General features: G+C 34.1%; 1 protein-coding gene across 1 annotated transcript; it reads right to left on the minus strand.

The window, feature by feature from the left end:
• Window positions 1-8785: 8785 nt before the first annotated feature.
• Window positions 8786-9730, minus strand: LOC108408892 (olfactory receptor OR51C1-like). The gene has a single exon (XM_017679166.2). The coding sequence runs from the start codon at window positions 9728-9730 to the stop codon at window positions 8786-8788; it is 945 nt and encodes a 314-aa protein (XP_017534655.1).
• Between the last annotated feature and the right edge of the window lie 11621 nt (window positions 9731-21351).

Raw genomic sequence — 21351 nt, forward strand, 5'->3', positions numbered from 1 at the left:
GATTACTATGGAAGGTAGTTCTCCTGAAATAAAATATCCTAGAAGGAAAAATGAAAACACCATTCAGCAATTTCATTGTAGTTTCTATTAACTGTAGTTAGGTAAATCAAATTGGAAATTATTCTTAGGATTTTATTATCTCCTTTTTGCTCCCAGCTTTTATTTCTTTTCTTTGTGCTGTATTGAGCTTCCCCTCCAAGATCCATCATTCTCATGTCCTGATTCACAATAGAGAATAGGACATATATATATTTTTCATCTCAGGGGTTTCCTTTCCCCTTTCTTTTGTCTACCCATACAGAGGAAGAATTGGATCAAATATGAAATACCAAGAATTTAATGGAGACCTCAAAGTAATATTATTTTTTAGAAGTAAGATTTATTATTTAATAAAAAAATACATATTTGAATATTTTTGTTAATATTAAGTGCATTATCATGGGATATTATATCTTTGAAAGATAAATAACCTTTTCAGGAAATAATTCAAGGAAGTAATTGTATACAAGTCAAAATATCCTACTCATTATTTCTTCATCAGTGGGTCTTACCCCTGCTTTGGTAGGGCTGTTTCTAGTCTAGGGCTATATATTTTATCTTGGTTTCTTAAATTTTTTTGTCTGTTGTCACTGTAATTGTGTTGATATATAACTATTACAAAAAATTCTCTATGCCATCACCTTTAGCAATTAGTCCTTTCAGAGGCAACTGTATTCCATTTCAGGGGTGAGAGTGAACTAGGGGTACAGAGGCCTGATGTTAAATACTTCTGTCCCCAGCCCAATGTTGCAATCATTTCTTCTTCTTTTTACTTCTCTTTACTCATTTCTTCTCTTTACTTACATAGATCCTCAGGACAGTACACTTACAGATTGTGTCTTCATTAAGTTAAATAACACATGTGAGCTTTCAGCTCTGCCCATAGGTAATATCTGAAATCAGACTAATTATGTAGGTGAGGTCCTGGGTAATTTCCTTCTCCTTCCTTTCTCCTTTTCCATATTGATTTAATTCTTATGATCTAGTCCCTTTATGTACTGAGAAGTCTTGCTAAGATCTTCACAAAGCCAATGTGATAGTGCTCTAAATACTCTAAATTTTCTTCTCTTTGGTTTCTCAAAGACTGGATGCTTTCCTCATAATCCCAGTCATTGGCTGGAATCCCACTGGTCTTTCATGAATATTCAGAACCAGGGTGCCTCCAACCACTTAATTTGGAGAATATACTTTTGCAGCTGGGTTAACCTGCAGTTTTACATCCTTAGTTATTGAAACATTCTGGCTCCAAATCTTAGTTTGTGACTACCTATTATATTGTTGCCTACATTTTTCTAATCCACAGCTACTATTGCTGTCCAGCCTCAACTTTTATTCCTGCTCTCTCACAAACTACTGAGATCCCAACATATCTTACATCTGAGCTGCTGAGTTTGGCTTCATAACCACATGTCTCTGGTCTTGTTATTTAATGTTAACATTAATGATGATTGAATTAGGTAATCTCCATTATTGTTTTCTTATTCTATGCAATTGCAGTTTAGAGGGACTTCACAGAAACAAGCTCATGGGCATTACTTAATATCTTAAATATATGAAAGATTATGGAAAGGGTCTCCATGCAGAAAATTTCAAGTGTATTTTATAGTGATTTTGGAATAGTTATTATGTTGATTATAAGGTTATTTATGTTCTATTGGCTCCATAATTATTTGACTGAAAAGTATATTAGGTGAAATAAAATCAATTTCTCACTCAATTTTTTGGCATAATTTAAAAATTAACATGCAAAAATACAAATAGAAGTATCTTATTTATCAGATGATTTTAGAGAAAAAATTTTAAAGATTATACTACAGAAGAAAAAGAAAGTTATATTAGAAAAATAATGTCCTTATGGCTGGAACCATCAGTACAAATTTAAACAGATTTAATTTAAATAAATACCCAAGAAAGTTGATATTTAAAACCAGTGTCCATGGGCAGGCAAATAGCCCAGCAGGGTTCAAGAAGAAATGCTGTTTTGGTTTTGGGAGTCTCTTCTAAGGCAACCTAGGACATTGGCTTTAAATGTCTTCATTTATAATATTTTAGAATAATGTAGAATCACAGAGTCTTAGGTATTTTAGAAATGTCTTAGTCCCTTTCACAGAATGATATTGATTTTATTTCAAAGTCTTCTTGTCAAAAAACTAATTAACTTTATTAGTTTCATTCCTGTCAAGGTGAATTGAAGGGATAATGATAGATGTAAAAAGGGACACTTGGAAATTACAAAATTTGTAATCATCCAAAAGAAGAGAAAACTAGGAACAAACACATAGTTGTGTTCAAAGAGCTGAAATGAGGAGAATTACATTTGATTTGTTTGCCATATAGAAGGCAAATCTAAAACTAGTAGGAGGGAGCTTATACACAGTGCTGTGATGCACAAATGAACCAGAAACAGTGCAGTAGTGAGCTTCCACTACCGTATGACAAAGCAGTCATTTTGTCTAAGCACAAATACTGAAATGGGGTGGATAAATCCATTCAGCCCTTTGGAAAATATATATTCCACATCTACTGTGGATCAGAAACAGAAAATTAAATATTAAGCAAAACAATGTCCTTGACCCTAAAAATATTTAGTTGACTGGAGGACACAGACAAATAACATGGAATTACAGAGTATAAAGAGTAAATCTAGAACGTATGATAAAGAGGCCAGCAAACTTATTGTAGGGTATAAGGGATACTTCCCAGTAAATAATGATGTCTAGATTGAGGCCTGAATTCTAGGTAGAGTTGGCAAGATATGAATTTGGGTATGTGATGGTTAATTTTGTGTGTCAACTTGATCAGGCCACAAAATGCTCATGATTTGATTAAGTATTATTTCTGGGTGTGCCTGTGAGGGTGTTTCTAGAAGGGATTAGCATTTAAATCAGTAAACTGAATAAAGCAGATTGCCCTTCCCAATGGCGGGCCTTGCAAATAGTTGAGGACCTAAGTAGAGCAAAAGAGCAGAGGAATAAAGAATCCTTTCTCTCTGCTTGACTGCTGAGCTGGGACATCGCTCTTCTTCTGCCTGTGGATTGGGGCTTACGTATCAGTGCTTCTGGTTCCCAGGCCTTCAGACTTGTACTGGAGCTACCCCACTGGCTGTCCTGGATCTCTGGTTTGCAGACATCAGACTGTGGGACTTCTCAGCCTCCATGATTGTGTGAACAAATCCCTGATAATAAATGCCTTTATCTATTATCTATCTATCTATCTATCTATCTATCTATCTATCTATCTATCATCTATCTATCTATCTTTCTATCTATCTATCTGTCTATCTATCTATCATCTATCTATCTATCTATCTATCTATCTATCTATCTATCTATCTATCTATCTATCTATTTAATCTCCTCTTGGTTCTGTTTCTGGAGAACCCTAACTAATACAGTGTCAAAGAGGACAGAAGGCAGATTAGTAACAAAAATTTTAGAATCATAAGACTTAGAATACTTTTGATGCTATTTTCTCCTTGTTAGATTGGTGATGAAAATACTTTGATATTTTGTAAGGTGAAGACCTATCATTCATAGAATCCCACAATGTGTCAGGATTTACATGAATTGTTGCTTTACATGATTATCTTCATTTAAAAATCATATTGTTTATAAATTCCAGTGCCATCCAAGAAAGGTAAAGATTAGAGAGATAAACAAGTCAACAATATTTCTAACAATGGAAGAGCTAGGAGTTGAATTTTGTTTATGTAATTTCAATATTTGTTAAAGTTCCACTCTGCTATGCTTCAGTGCTTCTCCATGTGGTGAAATTGGTAGAATCACATAAAAAAAAAAACCACTTTGTGTTACATGTGCATGTGAATTAGTAAAATGTCAAGTATTTATATGACTTTTTTCCCTTCATAGCCATATATTATCATTGTTCCTTGGCTCTAAATGATCATATAAATGCATATGTATTAGGGTTTTAAACACTTGATATTTGATAGATTTGTTTTTCACTTCCTGATTTCTGAACAGAAACAGAAAATAGAAACACACTATTTAAAATTTATTTCTTTGTCAACATTCAGAGGAGATGGAAAACAATTATTCCCTACATGCTAAATTATTAAGACTACTAGTAAAAATAATAGTAAATATAATATAATGAGGCCTCCTGGAATCATCCATTTGAGTTATGGATATTTTGACTAGCTCTGCTTATTTTCATAGCCATTGCTGATATATTTTACCTAAGTTAATTGACTTTAAATGCATTTGTTTGTTATCAGCTTGACTTGAATGTCTTGATGTATTTAAGAATATTTCAATCTATTATTCTGAATGGAGCAACATCATCCTCACTGCAAGAAAAGAACTAAAATCTCCTGCCCCATTAATAATAACTCACAATTATTTTGAACAAATTGTTTATCCCTTTGAAGCTTAAAGAGGGGATTTGGACATATGACCCTAGATATCCCATATTCTATGTTTTCACTTAAAGAAATTATATTTTTCTTGCTTTTTATAGCAGAATTCTATATTGATGACTCAAATTCAGTTTTGGAGCCATTTAGGCTACATAAGAACACCCTGTAGCACTGATAATAAGATCAAGATATTTTATGTCATACAAAGAATCCCACACAGATTTCAAATTGATCACATACCCTGTTTGGTTTTTTTTTCAGAATTTCACCTTCTATGAGTTTTTTCAGAATGGAGATTCAGTATGTTGGAAAGGCTTTCTAAGTCTCTATTTCTAAACTGCTCAGAAAACAGTAAAATATGAGGACCTTCCCTGCTGTAAATTTTTAAATCAAAGGCAATCCCATAGTATCTTTGTTTGCATGGCTATTTTCTTATGATTTCCTCTTAGAAATGCTTCCTGTGATGAAGCCAAATCTCTTGCTGTGAATAAGCCCACATAAACCTCTGAACATTAATACATATCCATTCTGTCTCTGATACCCTGGTACTTGCAGCACATAAAGAATCCTCAGGGCTGAGGTCCCATTCAGCTCCCAAAGTGGAGGGTATTATGAGAAACCCTTTCTCAGGAGAGTCATTTACCCATCATAGAAACCTATGCCTACGGGATCTTTCTGGCCAATTGTATTTGGTTGTTTTTTCTTTGTGCTTCAGAATACTCTGCATGCTCTCCCATGTGGTTTAGTACACAGCTCACCCTTGGATAAAGTAGAGGTAGGGGTGCCAACCCCTGCACAATTGAAAATCCCTGTATAACTTTTGACTCCCCTAAAACTGAACTGCTAATAGGTTATTGTTGATGGGAAACCTCACTGATAGCATGAACAGTTCCTTAACATATTTTTTGTATGTTATATGTATTATACACTGTATTCTTACAATAAAGTCAGCTAGAGAAAATAAAATGTTTTTTCAAACTGTCACAAGTCTCCAAAAAGTTTTTCAACATGTTTATTGAAAAAAATCCATGAGTGGACCTATGTAGCTCAAACCTATGTTGTTCAAGGGCCAACTGTATTGCAACAGCTGAAATTGTTTTCTTTTTCACTGCTATGATTAATAATGAAATATGTGACAGGAAAATAAAAATACCGAAAAAACATGAAAGTGTGTTAATGCAGTTTTTACGTCTGCATTTGGAAGGAGACCACTGCAATCATCTTGTATATGCTGGGCTTTTAGACCCAGTTATTCCACAGAGAGTTAAGACTTAAAAGATTGTTTTTCCCCCACAGAGAGAGATCAAAAGAAATAAATGTTAAATAAGAGGTAATAGGCCAACAACAAAGGGATATACAGCTGTACCTTGTTACAGCTCAGTGGCTTCCCAAACTGGGAATATTGGATATATCTTGGGATCTTGTTCTAAATACAGATTCTTAGGCCTCATCCTAGAACTAGTAAAATGAAATATTTTGGGAGTGGAGCCCAGGAATCTGCATTTTTATTGATTTTTAGAGAAGTTTTTTAGAGAAGTTTAAGGTTCATTCAAAGTCCATAGTTTACATTAGGATTCACTCTAATGTTATGCATTCTACGGATTTTGACAAATGTATAATGACATGTATTCACCATCATAATATCATACAGAAATTTTTGCTGCCGTAAATACATCCTTTGCTCCATCTGTTCATCCTTCCCTCCCCGCCAGACTCCTCGAACCCACTGATCTCGTTACTGCCTCCATAGTTTTGCTTTTTCCACACTGTCATATAGTTGGAATTATAATATGTAGCCTTTTCAGGGAAGCTTCTTTCACTGAATAATATCCATTTAAGGTTCCTCAATGTCTTTTTGTGGCTTGATAGCTCATTTTAGCTCTGAATGATATTCCATTGTATGGATGTACTAGGAACCTGTATTTTTAAAAGATCCCTGTCTATTATTTTGTATCTGGCTCTGTACCATAATTCTTATGGTCCTTTTGGAAAATACTTCACAGACAAGAGATACCATTATCAAACTTTGAGTGTCAATTAAAATTTTATGTAGTGAATACTACATTCCCATTGATTTATATTATTAATTCACATAATATACCAGATTATTAATTTTCATTTTTTAAGAAACTCCTATTATTTTAGCTTTATTTTTATTCCTGTCCACTTCAGTGTCAGGAGATTTGTTATTTTACACTAGGATTACAGTAAAGTACAATTACTATTTTGAGTTCTTTGTAATTTGAATTATCCAATATTTGTGCCCTTTATTAAATTATTTTGAAATAAGATGCATCTATAATAAACATCTTAATGAAATTACATGTTTGCAAATTATATCCCTCACTAAGCAGTAAGCTCACTTGAAGCAGGAAATTCATCTTGTTTATGTTTATAGTCTTGATATCTGCCCCAATACCTGCTGTATAATAGACACTAGATATGATTGTAAAATGAGTGAGGATATAATTTGGGATTGTCATGTGTTTGGTTTTATTTGTTCTATTCTTATGGCCACAAAACTCAGAGCTGGCTATGCTCATATGGTAAAGTAAGTCACTATCTTATCATCCTTTCTAAAGGAGTGTGTGAAATAGGGTGGGGTGAGTCAGACTGCACAAATTCAGGGTATGGGGAGGGGGTGACGAGCTGGTATAATTGTGGAAGGGTATTAAGTGACTATGGTTGATGTGGGTTTAGCCTGGGGAAGTAATTCCTAGAGATAGCATTCCATAGCACTTCCCTGCCTACAGAAAGTAGCAGTCCAGAGCTAGCTGACCAAAAAGATATTATAGATGTAGAGAAACTAGTCAAGGATGTTTATAGGGGACTGATATCTAGGAAGGTGATAAATAGGAAATAGGAAGGAAGAGTGAGATATATAGGAATTCTGAGTAATAATTTCCTCTTGTTGCTTTTTCTTGAAATAACAGACAAAGAGTCACTGGGAAATTTAGTCACTGTCTGAAATACAAATATGAATTTATCTATATGGATATAAATTCACAGAAAAGGGAAGGATACAAATCAAACTTATACAGTAATTTCTTATAGAAAAGGTGGAAAGACTGGACTTGAGGAAATATATCAAGTTGGACTTTGGCTTTGTTTCAATAAAATCTTTTAGAGAGTATATTTATAATTTCTTGTGTAACTAAAATTTAATCCAAAAGCCTTTTAAGAAGTTTCCCTAATTATTGACCTAGAAATCTATAAGGAAGCTGTGATTTAGTTCAAAGAGTTTAGTGTCCTAGACGAAGTCCAAAAGTAGAGATGAAGAGATATTTTGGTGTTAGAATGGACAAAGAATACAGATTCATTTGATGCAGGAGCAAAGAGTGAGTGAGCATTTGAGGATCGTTCATTAGTTTTTGTCCTTGTCACCTAAGAAATTAAAAAAAAATTATCGAATAGCAGCCAGTTCTGAGAAACCTTCTGTCATGAAAAAAATATGACACTGTAATCTCAGGTTCCAAAATAACCCTTTATCTATATGGTTTGAAAAGTCAGAACTATGATCACTTGCTACATAATAGGTAGAAAAATTGGGGTCAGTTATAAGAGAAATTTTTATGTTATATGTGTCAAACATTGAATTGAATGACTTATCATCAATTATTTAAATTGACCATTTGATAGTTTATTATGTGCAGGTTCAATTCAACAACTATCATTGAGGGTCTACTATGTGAAAGGTATTCTGCTAGGTACTGTAAATGTTTCAAAGAAAATCAAGGCATTCCACAGCCTTGTGGAAGATACATGAATACATACACACACATACACACTTATATATTATCAACATATATAAAGTTGTATACCTTTATGAAAAATTATGAAAAATTTAACAAAGAACATATTTGAAGATAAGCTTTGAAACATAACCAGCATTTCAAGGTGGAGGAATGGGTGCTAAGTTTCAAGTGGAAGATCAAACTAAAGGAAAGTTGAAGCCTAGTTGTGGAGGGCTTTAACTATCATAGAGAGGAGTGGTTGCTTCATTTAGTTGATGTAAGAGAAATAAACATTGAAGGCATGCTTAGTGGTTTGTTTTTAAATTTTATTCTAGATGGAGATTTAGGAAATTGATTCAAAGTGAATGGAAGGTGGTTTTAGGCAAAAAATGCATAGAAATGGGAGGTCAGCTAGTTATCTGTAGGAATAGGTCAACTGAGAGGTAGTGAAAATCTGTATTAGTATTTTGTTGGAAGAAAAGATAAGAATGCCTTAAGTAGGACTAACTATTGTGGAGATATTTGAACTGGATGATACCTAGTTTCACCCAACTAAAATTGCATGGGTTTATAACTCCCATTTGTGATAAATTTTTACTGACTTTTAAATAGGTCTTCATAGAAGTAGTGATTGTTAAATATGAGTTCCCTTGGAACACAGAAGTTTGAGTATAGCTTTTTGAATCTGTTTTGTTTTCACACTATAGATGATGGGATTCATCACAGGGGGAATGAACAAGTATACATTAGCAGTAAGTGTGGGCACATAGGGTGGAGCATGTTTTCCAAATCTGTGAACAAAAGATAGGCTGATCAAAGGGATGTAGAATATGGCAACAGCAGTAATATGAGAAATGCAGGTGCTGAAGGCCTTTTTCCTCTCCTCTTGGGATGCAATGTTGAGGACCGAGCGAATGATCAGGACATAGGAAAGCAGGATGAAGACTGAGTCCACTCCAGCAGTAGAGATAATTGCAGTTAGTCCAAATGCACTATTGATCTTTGTATCTGAACATGAAAGCTTCATCACATCAGGGTGGAAGCAGTATGAGTGATGGAGCACATTGCTATGGCAGAATGATAGGCGCTTAAGAAGCAGAACTAGTGGTGTCAGAATGACAGTCCCCCTAGTAATGACTGCCAAAGCAATCTGTGCTATCCTTGCTTGAGTTAGAATGGTAGCATATCTCAAGGGGTTAGAAATGGCCACAAAACGATCAAAGGCCATAGCCAGGAGCACTGAAGACTCCATGAAAGTAAAGAGGTGGATGAAGAACATCTGTGATAAGCAAGCATCGAAGCTGATCTTCCAGGCATTGAGCCAGAATGTTCCCGGTACAGTTACCAGTGTAGAGATGCATAAGCCAATGTCAGTGGTAGACAGCATGGAAAGGAAATAGTACATGGGCTCATGGAGGCTTGGCTCAGTAAGGACTATGAACAGGATCAAGGTATTCCCAGAAAGGGCAGTTACATAGAGACAAAGGAAAGGGATGGAGATCCAGGCATGGGCCCATTCAAGTCCAGGGAACCCAGTCAAGAGGAAAGTAGGTAAAGTGGAGTTGTGGAAGATTGGCATTATGGTCTGTAGGAGCAGGATTCTTTTGGAGGATCTTGACTTCTAAATTTAGAATTAAAAAAATTTTAGTTGAAATTTAATACATATTTAATAAAGTGAACAAGACTTTGAGTACAACTCAGTCAAGTTTGGTATCTAGATGCACTCACGTAACCACTTCCAAGATCAATTGATAGAACATTGCCAGCAAGCCAGAAGGTGTCTTAAGGACTCATCATCAGGAATGTCCTCTCCCATAGCAACCATATTTTGACTTCTACTCCTATAATTACTTTTTCTTGTTCTTGATCTTGAAATGAATAGAACCATGCAGTACATACTATTTTCATTTGGCTTCTTTCACTCAATATTATGTCTATGGCAGTCATCACTAAAAAAGATATTTATTAAGTTCAATTTAATTTTAATATACTTGGCTAAATATTTTTGGGTGCTTATTACTTACTATTTGTACTCTCATCAATATTTTTATTATATGTTTGTCTTTCAACTGGAATATAATATTATACTTATTAATATACTTTCATGAGAATAAGGGGTTATTTTTAAACTAATATTTACCTAATAGAATTATTTGCTTTCAGTAGGTAATCAATATATTTTTGCTAATTGATTTTATTTGTCCTTCATAAAATATTCTATTGAACCTTGAATAAGACCTTGCCTGAGAATACAATTGACGTTTTTGCCTTATAATTTTAGAATTATTAAACTCAGATTCTAAGTGAAAATTCATTTAAACTTAACAAGGAAACATCTTTTTTTTCAGGGACTACATATACCTAAGAACCCACCCCATATAAAGCTAGTTCATTCTGTCTTGTTGCATAAGTTTACTGGAGGGAACTAGAGGGAAGGTGCTTCAGTTCTCATGAATTAGAAGCTTGATATTCTTCTTAATTTGTAATAGTAAAATACTGTCTTGTTTACCATTATGGAACCTACCTTTGTTGTAAAAATGAATGAGGAAAGTAATAATCTTTTCTAACATGTATACCCTAGTCCTTAATCTGACCTTTGATCCCTTATAGGGTTATTCAGATATATAATATTATTGAACAATAGGACCATGTTCTATACAATGCTCTAACTATTTTACACAGATAATTTCATTTGAGCCTTTGTCAAACCTAAGTGAGAGGTATTTCTATTAGGAGCCTACAGTGAAGTTATAAGTTTGCATAAATAGCTGAAAGTCATAAAATCTGAAAGAGATGACATTGGGAATCAGAGAAAATAAGACTTTATAGCCTGTGCTATAAACAATTACCTTACACTTTGTAATAACAATAATAATGATAGAATTCTACTTCAATAATAATATAGTCCTCTATTATAAATAAAGCAAATGTATTAGAGGTATCTATGCTTGAAAATCTCTTAATTAACATTTCTATGGTTCAGAATTGAAACAATTTTATGTCAGGATTACATATGTATTGTATGATATGTAAATAAATTAATGTCTTAATTCTAGCAAATACTAAATTCCTAAGCATAATATTAGGTGCCATAATTCAAATTAACCCAGATATAACATTTACTATAAAAAAGGAAGCTATTGCTGAAAATATATTTTAAAGATCTTTAGGATTTCCATTGTTCCTTTAGAAGCCATCCATGATCATTTCCATTAAGTATGCCCACTTTCATACAATTTTATCATCTAATTGACTGCATAATTTACTAATGGATATAGATGACTATTAGTTTGACTATTTCTCCAGACATGTTATCTATTTCTACATACTTTCAATTCCATAGATATTCCTTGGACAATTTTTTCTATTAATTAATTTTTCTAATTTAAGGTATTAGGTTTATCTCAGGCTAATCTCCTAAATGTTAGATCCATGTATCTAATTCTTTGATCTCTCTAGTTAAATATCTTAAAGTCAACTCAAGAACAACATGATTGCATATGAATCAGTCCCCACAGCCCCACAACTTGTGTATTCTATTTGCCCAATTTGATTTGTAACTTCCTATATCAGTAAACCTATGGTAACTTGACATAGCAGGATACCTAATCCAGAAATTTGAATGTTCTCCCACCTCTCATCTGTTGACCATGTTGCAACTCTTTCTAATTCATAGACATATTGCTCTCAGAGTTTTCTTCCTAAGATTTAAAATAGACTTCCATTTTAAGGTAACTTTAGCTAGTACTACCAGAAACAGTCTCTCCTAATTTTCTATTATATTTTCAAAAAAGATAAAGGAAAAATAGAACAAACCAAAGAAGTCCTAATGCTAAAAATGATAGATATCTTACATCCAAAATATTGTAGGGTGTTTAACTCCTAACCAAGGAATATGGAGATGGATTGAATTGATATATAGGATAGCATTTAACACCATTACCACAGTCTACACTCAGGAATCCAGAGTTTGTACCAAAATAAAAAATGGGGACCAAGCTTCTCTTTTTATAAGATGCTTAACTATAAGGTTATACGGGACAGTCTCCTTGCACCAGACATCTCATTTCAAAAAAAGAAGCCAAAGAAAATGGTGTAAGGCATGGCATTGGTAGAGACACATTGAACTTTGAAATGAATATTCACTCAAGTACATCTTTGCCAGAAGGTCAAAGAAGAAAACCTAGCAACAGCACATTTTGGGATTAGGTTTTAATTTCCTCTAATATTTCAAAGTGGCTAAGAACTTGACAGTATTGATGGCATGGGTGCTACCTTAGTGGAACTACATAGGCTGCTAGAAACAGGGAATTGGATGAGAAACTTCACTGCACATTATCATGTCTCATGCTTGAGACAACAGCCATGAGCAAGTCACACATACAGTTTAGTGAAAAGATCTTTCTCTGCACTATGAGGTGTATAAAGGAAAAAAATACAAACATGAACTCTTTAAAATATTGCATAAGAAGTAAAAGGGAACAAAATCTGGAAAATTCAGAGTGTAAGTATATAGGAATATGTAGCAGTATCTGTAGACTACATAGCACATTGTCAATCATATCAAAAAGTCATCATCATCATAGATGTTAAAACCTGTAGAAATAAGAAGAAAATATCCCAAGATAATTCCAGTGATAGCACCATAGAGCACTATGAAAGAAAGAAAAAAAGCATTGGGAAAAAAGGCCAAAATAATGAATACTAATAATGTAACATTATTAAATAAAAAATTGAATATAATCAAAAGAAAATTGAGGTAAAATAATCTGTCAGTTCACTTCAGAGAATACATTTGAAGAATTCATCCATAATGCATAGGAAAAAATAGTGAAAAGAAATCAATGAGAAAATGATATTTAAGAAGGGCAAAAAATGATGTCAACATACAGATAACTAAAGTCCCAGGAAAAATAAAACAGAAAGAATGGAAGAAAAATGACTGTTCCAAAAAAAAAAGATTTGGAGGTTGAAAGAGCTCCATTGTAATCCAGGTAAAATCAGTGAAGATGGAAACATATATAAAATATTTGACTTACACAATTTTTTAAAAACCTACAAGTTTTCAAGCAGAAGGAAAAAAGAAACAAAACATACTTTTACAAAATAGTACATTCCCTATGTGGAAAAGAAAAGCATTAACTATATAAGAAAAATTTACTAAAAAAAATGAACCAAATTTGCACACTGAAGACTATAAAACACTGCTGAGAGAAATTAAATATATAAGTAAAAGTAGAGACATTATATATATATGCTCATGGATTAGAAGACAGTATTGGTCAGGACTCTAATGAGTCCATAAATTCAATGTAGTATCAATAGGTATATTTTGCTGTTACCAACTAAAAGAAGTTGGGTAAACTGACTATCCATTTGAAAAAAATATAATAAAACATTTAACACAATATATACTTAAATTATTTCCTGGTTAAATATTTAATTATGAATAAATCATATAAATTTTTAGAATAAAATGCAGATAAATACTTACACAATCCTTGAGTGAGAATTTTCTAATCATGACACCAAAGGTATAAATTATAAAGGTAAAGATTGATATAAAGAAAGAAACTATGGGCAAGGTGGTGATTTTGCACAAATGCTTTTGACAGAATAGAAATCTTATTTTATAGAGATGTTTGAGAGGAGTGTTCTTGGATTAGATGAAGAAACAAAACACAGAGGAAAATGTCAATGGAACCAATAAGTTAAAAATATAGATGTCACTTATTTCTTAGGAACCCAATGTATATATAGCATCTTACCTATGCCTTTATAGTACAATAAAAAATAAGACAAATTCTAAATTCATGAAATCTGGCACAATGTTTCATATATAATATAAGAATCTGTCTATAAACATCTAATATCCTGAAAATAAAGCCTTTATAAGGGCTAAATGCAAAAAATAGTTCATTTCTCAGCATCACTGTGCTTTCTAGGGTGGGAAAAGGGGGAAGATTCAGGAACAAGCTACCAAGTGCTTGGTATCAGGCAACACGAGACAGTCTGGGATTTATAGCCATTTTGTGATTTCCACCTCTGAGTCAAACTCACTCTTATCAACAAACTTATATCAATAAAATGCATGGGTGTGCAATTAGACATGGGTTGGAATATGTGCCTGAAAATTTTAGGGAAAATGAACAAGGGATCTTATCCTTACCTAGTTTCTAAGAATTTAAGTAATCATGAAAGAGGTGAAATGCTTCTATTCTTTTAGAAAGAAGAATATGAAGTATGATTTGCTTAGATTACTAGTCATCTCTTATATAAAGAAAACTCTTGCATTATGTCTTGCTACAGAGGAAAATAAGTTATTACCATCCCATAACAATTTGTTGAGAACAGTGAATACCAACACTAATCCAAGATGACAAAGTGCTGCTCCTGCGATTGAAAATGTCATGGATTCAGTTAATTAATTTATTCAATTAATTTTTTTTTTTCATTCAGAGAGAATCACTTGAGAGAGTCTTTCATTATATTTTTCTGAATTTAGAGGCAGTGTCTCTGGAATGTTGCAAAGTTAACCACCTACATGGAGGTGAAGCAGTGTACCCTCTGAATGTGCTGACCTGAGACAGGGGAGTCTGGATGTCTGGGGCCTGGGCTGAAATAGGAACTAGAGGAAAGGTTGGAAGATAGATGAGAGGATAGTTCTAATATTCTTGAGATAAGAGAAATTAGTATTGAGCCAAGTTCTTTGCCACATATCTCTGCATGTTGTTACTCTCACAGCACCATTAATAGACTGTGGCTAAAATTTCTGGTTTTCAGGTGCAATTACCTAGGTTCAGAATGAAGAATTTATTGAAGATTCTTATTGGTAAATAGATAGAGTGGAGCCAGTGTGTGAATCCAGGTCTGTCTGATGTCTGACTAAAGGTATAGCCATTTTCTGATGTTCAGATAAAGCTAAAAAGAAATAAATCAGATTGCTTCAGACTTGAGACTGAATGAAAAAAACATGCAGCAGTAAGTGTAAACCAATTAAAAATATAAGTTAAACAATAGTTAGGGTGTGCCAGTGATTATATTTTAAGGATTGGTTATTATATGTCAGTAAATGCATACATAGAAGAAGCATGATTTTTGCTATGATTAGCTAAACAGAGGAAGAAGAAACATCTTTATGAAATTTGGAATCTCTGAATAGGTATCAGGCCCATAGAAGTGAATGGACCAGTGGGAATTAAGTATAACCAGAAGCTTGAAGTTTGAAGGGTAAGAGGGGAAAGTCTTACCTTTCAAGATGTAGAGAATCAGAAGGGTTACAAATAGAGAGCAATGTTGAAGGATCAATGCCAGAAGATAAGTGAATTATTGTCTTTAACTTCACTTCCAAGAAATTCTTCCCTGTGTTTATCTAAGCTCAGTTACTCATGATGCAGTTTAAAGTCATCAGATATATTTTATTAACAGGCACAACCAAGTACTGTTTCTGATCTGAGAACAGCCACTTGACTTGGCCTTTAGAAAGAGAGGAGAGACATCTCTCCTTATTTAGAGTGGGTTATATGAAGGTCACCCATTTACCTTTACAGATGAAGATTTTTTATAAGGAAACTAGACGGTGCAGTTTTTTACTCAGCTGGATTAAATACACCCTTGGGGATTTCTGTGCCGTTCTGTCATGCTTCACCTCTCTGTTGCCAGGTTAGTTAGCTGGCACCAGGAAATGTGGGGAAGAACCAAAGAAAAATAATGAACACAGTAACAATATGTTTACATGTTCTAATTACAAATGAATTTGGATTGTTACTTTGAACATGGATACAGCATTTCAGATGAGAACCAGTATTTCTTCCTGATTTTTATTCTGCTGTTTCTTGTAAATAATCTGTTGCATAGATTGTTGTGTACAACTAGTAGAATAAGAGAAGCTTTGAAAGTATCTCCAGTTAGTAGCATAGCGCCAGGTACATAGAATATATGAATTAAATATTTGTTAGAATGAGAAAATGTATTATGAGAATTCAGAAGCAAAAAATAAAATAAAATTATGGAGTTAAGGGGTTCCATGGGGGTCACTAAATCAAGAGAAGAAGGAAGATTTGTCAGCATAGACACTCAAATGGAAGCAACTTCTAGGGGGAAAAAAAAGTAGCGTGATTCCTGAAAGATTATGTTAATTAACATCTGTATAGCAATTAATGTTCTCCATGTATTTTCAGGTACATTATTTTATTTAGTCTTAGTTGATCAGGCTAAAACAAACTTTTTTATTTACCTGACATGTACTGATGAACACAATACTTGACACAAAATCAGTGGTCAATAATGTTTATTAAATTAATTTAGTCCTCATTTTTAAAGATCTATTTCACAGTCTAGAAAAGAGAATTATATAAACAAGCAAAACAGAAGTCATTTTCTTCAACTCTTTTTGGGTTAATGGTTGTGTTAATTAGCTAATAATGTTGGTTAAATATAGGAGTCATAAAAATAATTTTAACCTATATTGAACATTTTATTTCAACCTAAAACTTTTATATATAATGTATTCATCATTGTTTCATATAGAGTTGGGATCTTTAATGTAGTTATACAACCTGGAAATCCATATTATCTTTCTTTCATAAACAATGTATTTAAAACACTATATAAAATTTCCATTATAATAATTATATTGATAGGGAAAAAACAAATAGCATATAGTTCCCTTACTGGGGGCAATGAAGACCTACTAATTGGCGAATGAGTTATGAGTGTCCAATTGGCTTGTAGAATTGGTCAGTATGTTTTTCAGAGGGAATAAATATTACTGGTAATTTAGCAAGTTTATTCAGTAGAACTTGAATAGAAATCTTTTTTTCTTGAGCCTCTTTATTGAGGTATGATTGACATAAAAATCTGCATATATTTACTGTATACAATTTGATAAGTTTGGGGACAAGTATACAACAGTGAAACCATCACCATCAAGGCCCAAACATATCCATCACCTACCAAAGTTTCCTGACATCCCTTTTATTATTTTGTGAGTGTGTGTATAGCATAATATCTACCCTCTTAGCAAATTTTATGCATAAAATACAGAATTGCTATCTATAGGCCACCAACAGGTTATGAAAATGTGCTGAACATCAAAAATCTCCAAGAAAATGGAAATCCACAATGACATATCACCTCATACTTCTTAGGATACAGAGCCTTAAAAAAAAACCTAAAATAACAAATATTGGCAAGGATGTGGAGAAAAGGGAGACTTAATACACTGTTGGTGGCAATTTCAATTGGTACAGCACAGAAAAAATATGGAGCTTCCTCAAAAAATTAAAAATAGAATCACTATATGACCCAGCAATTCTACTTCTGGGTAGGATTTATTCAAATTAATTGAATTCAGGATCTCAAAGATATATCTGCTTTCCCATGTTCATTGTACAGAAGTCTGTATACTTACAATTTTATTATATAGTTTTACAAAGTGGAAAAATGGGGGTGAGGAGGTAGAAAGAGACTCATCAATGATGGTAGGCAATAGTTGAAACATTTCCATTGTTGAGAAAAGCAGCACAGTAGAGTTGCAAGAATCCTGTGTTATGCAGTCAGGAAGCCTGAAAACTTTGTTCTGCTAGTAACTGTGTGTCTCAAGACAAGACACCATAGCTAAGGCATTAATTTCTTTATCTACAGAATAAAATGATGAACTAAGTATACTCAAAATTTTAAAGAACGGTACCCAGGATTAGGATTTAATGTTTTCTTGGCTGGTGGAGTCTGTTCAATTTGGACTTCAAGAGAAGCCACTGAAGGTTATTTTAAGAAATGGTTAGATTCTTTTATAAGATTAATCTGACATTTGCATAGAGGATACGTTAGAATAAGGAGAGGTTGAAGGTAGGGTCACCTGATAAAATGTGCCTATCTACAGAAAAGAGAGATTCTGAAGGCACAGAAGAGTGCAGCTGGAAATGAGAAAGTATATTAAATGCAGCATCAGAGAAGTTACAGTTATGTTATATGGTACTGGTTTAAAAGTTGAAGATAGGTAGAAAGACCAAAGGTGACATCAGTAAATCAGGCTTGTGGCTGAAAGAAGGGTGGCATCACAAATAATTAGTTTTTTTTCAATTTTGATCACATAGAAGTTTAAACAGAAAAATTTGTTGTCGGGGTCAAAGAAATGCTTGGTCAAGATTTTTCAAAGGAGGAGTCACCTTATATCCTTCATTATCAGGAGTAACTTCACTCCTCAACAGCAGAATCAGATTATAAAAGAAACGAGGTAATTTGGTTTTGGACTTACTGATTTGAGGTACTAATGAGTATATAGATTACTCAGGTAGGGAAACATGTTAGAAATGTTTCATGAGAGTATATGTCCTTTGAAAGCATGTTTTATTTATGTTTACACATAGTAGGTGTTAATAAATATTCACTGAGTGAATAATGAACAAATACATGTATAATTTTGTAGAAATTTCTGCTTCATACAACATAGGGCAATGAGTACAGAAACATAGATTTAAGTTATTATAGACATTTTGCTGTTGTTTTAGCATATTTGCTTAATGCTCATAGATTGTTTCAGACTAAGAATTATATTTTCTTAAAGTTGAGTAGTGTATAGCACTATTTATTAACAGCAAAGAATTTAGTATTACACTGAATTCATAAAAGAGTAATTGTCAGAATAAATAATTCTTTAATATAATAAACATGAAAATGTTATGAAGAATCTAATTGTACATGAGGGACATTTTATTGTTTCAATGCCTGACAAAGTAAGTTTTATATCTTGATTACTTTTTAATCATTGCTTCAAAATATCTGAATCTGTCTTTGCTGGCCTGCAGGGAAGATATGGCAATGCTAATGTGTGTGTTTACACTTTGTAATTTTATGTAATTGTTCTGTTATGAATCTAATCAGTGATTTCTTAATCCTTGGTACTTTTGCCTTGAGCATTTTGCTAAAAGGTGAACTTTAAAATTGAAAATATTCTTCTGTTTAGTCAAATCATTTAATCCCTAGGATCATGGCCATGGCCTTAAAAGTATCTGTCATTGCTCAAATGTTCCTAATGCATTCTGTTGGATAAACAATCTGTATACAGTAGTGTTGGGTAATTCTGTGGTAAAAATATTCTGCCTTTTCTGATAACAGCCCAAACATAGAGGTGGGTCCAGTATCCCAGGCCAGTACACATGAATCTGATCGACCAACAATAGATACTAGATATCTGACCCAGTAGGGCCAATCAAGTGTTTTCTCATGAGAATTTTTAACATTGTATTTCAAAATAATTTCTGGGTTATTGCAAAGCTGCAAAAAGAATACTAAAATTTTCATATATCCATCACCTGATACTCCATTTCCTGAGTATTTGAACTTCAAGGGAGGCACATGAAGCAGAGTGTTGAATTTCTCAACAGCCCATGGCTGCTCTGCCTTCTCGGTCTCAAGGCTCAGTTGTCCTTGAATTGCCCTACATATTTCCCTCTTAGTTTGATAGTTGTGCTTGTTATTAAAACGTGTCCCTCACATATGATTACCTCAACAGTCCCAGCTGCTGAGCTCTTATGTCCATCATCATGTTAGGCAGAAAGACAGACATGAGGAGGGTAGAGAGGGAATAAAGCCCATAAAGCCCACTAAAAGGGACTCAAGAGAGTTAAGCAGAGAGCCAGAGAGGACTCACAGAGTTAATTAGTTGAAGTTTCAAAGGCCAGGAGTGACTTGGAATGTCTGGATATTCCTCAAGTGAAAATTCCCCAGATAAAGAAAAGCATCAGATCAGAGTGCAGCCCATGTCCTTGTTGTACCAATTAGATCAGGCCACTGTAAAATCTACTTAGCCTACAGAAAGGCCCAGTTTATTCAGTAAAATCATCTGTAGGCTGCTCTTCCTCTTCTTCCAGCCCCTTAATCAATTAAGTAACCTTGTAACCAGGACAGGAGATAGACCTCTAAAGTGTAAATGAATCTATGTGGCTAAAGAATGCCAAGATCCGGTCAATGCAGTCACCCAAATAACCCTATTCTTAAGATAAAACTTAAGAGGAATTATGAATCACCTGTATACATCATGCTTTGTGCTGACCGTTACTCAAAGGGCCTTATAAAACTCCAAACCCTAAACCCTTAAGTGCACCTCCTCTCTGAGGTTGCCCACACCCCCCTTTCTTCAAGTGTGCACTTTTTGCCTTAAATAAAGTCTTCTTACTGCTGAACTTATTATGTTTTGTCTCTGCACTCTTCTAATGGTAAGCTTCTTTGTCACTTTGCTATTTCTTTCTGTCCTCCAGATGTAAGCACAAGTCTTCACTCTGTCTATGGTCTACTCCAGATAAATAGGGAGAGGCTACTGAGAGCTCTGATTTGGACTTGAAAGTTCCAGTCGCCTGGGTGACCTGGACAGGACTGCAGCTGTACAATCGTGCTCTTTAGTAGCCTGCCTAAAAACTCCTTTCTTTGCCTCTGGGAAGTTCTCAGAACACAATCTCACTCCATCCAGTGCTCTGTGGCTCCCCCAAATCCTGGGGTGGTAGGGGCTTAGTTCCCTTGTTGTGCAGATTCAAGCAGACACTGGATCTCTGGCTTTAGGAATTAGCAAGGGATTACCTTATGCTGAGCAGGAGTTCAGTGAGTTTCCCTTTCCTCCCTTAGTTCTTCCTTGCTCTCTGCTGCCTTCCCTGATATTCTCATTTAAAAATTTCTTCCTTACCTTTCACTCTGACTTCACTGTGTCCCTGAGCTGAATTCCTTCCCAAAACCACATTCAGGGGAAGCCACATTTCCCCTGAGCTGCTACCAGCTGGTGACTGAATATAGCAGGGAAACTGAGGCAGGCCCATTCCTGGAAGGTTCCCCTAACAGTGACTTTGACTTGAGGATGCTCAATGACCTTAACTAACTCTGCTTAGAACTACACTACAGTTTAAGATGATTCTTTCTACATAAAACTTTTTTCCTTCTTTCTTTCCATAACTCAAGGTGAAGCTTACATCAAAGTATGAATTTTTCCAGCCTCTTTTCATACATTCTTGTCTTCTTTTTGTAATAAATCTTACCTAGCCCTTGTTAGCTGCTTGTCTATTTTTCCCCAACAATACCCTTCTCTACTAATCATCTCCACAACTGCTTGCCTGGTAAACTCGCTCGTCTGCTCTTTGGACCTTGTTGGTTCTTATGATAATTGCAGCCTCCTAGTTTTGAATATCTGGCCTCTGTTACATGGAGGCCTTA

This window comes from Manis javanica, chromosome 11 (assembly GCF_040802235.1).
Source record: "Manis javanica isolate MJ-LG chromosome 11, MJ_LKY, whole genome shotgun sequence".
NCBI classification, from domain to species: Eukaryota; Metazoa; Chordata; class Mammalia; order Pholidota; family Manidae; genus Manis; species Manis javanica.

Coding starts and splice junctions, on each gene's coding strand:
- LOC108408892 (XM_017679166.2), bottom strand. CDS start 9,730: ATGCCAATCTTCCACAACTCCACTTTACCTACTTTCCTCTTGACTGGG.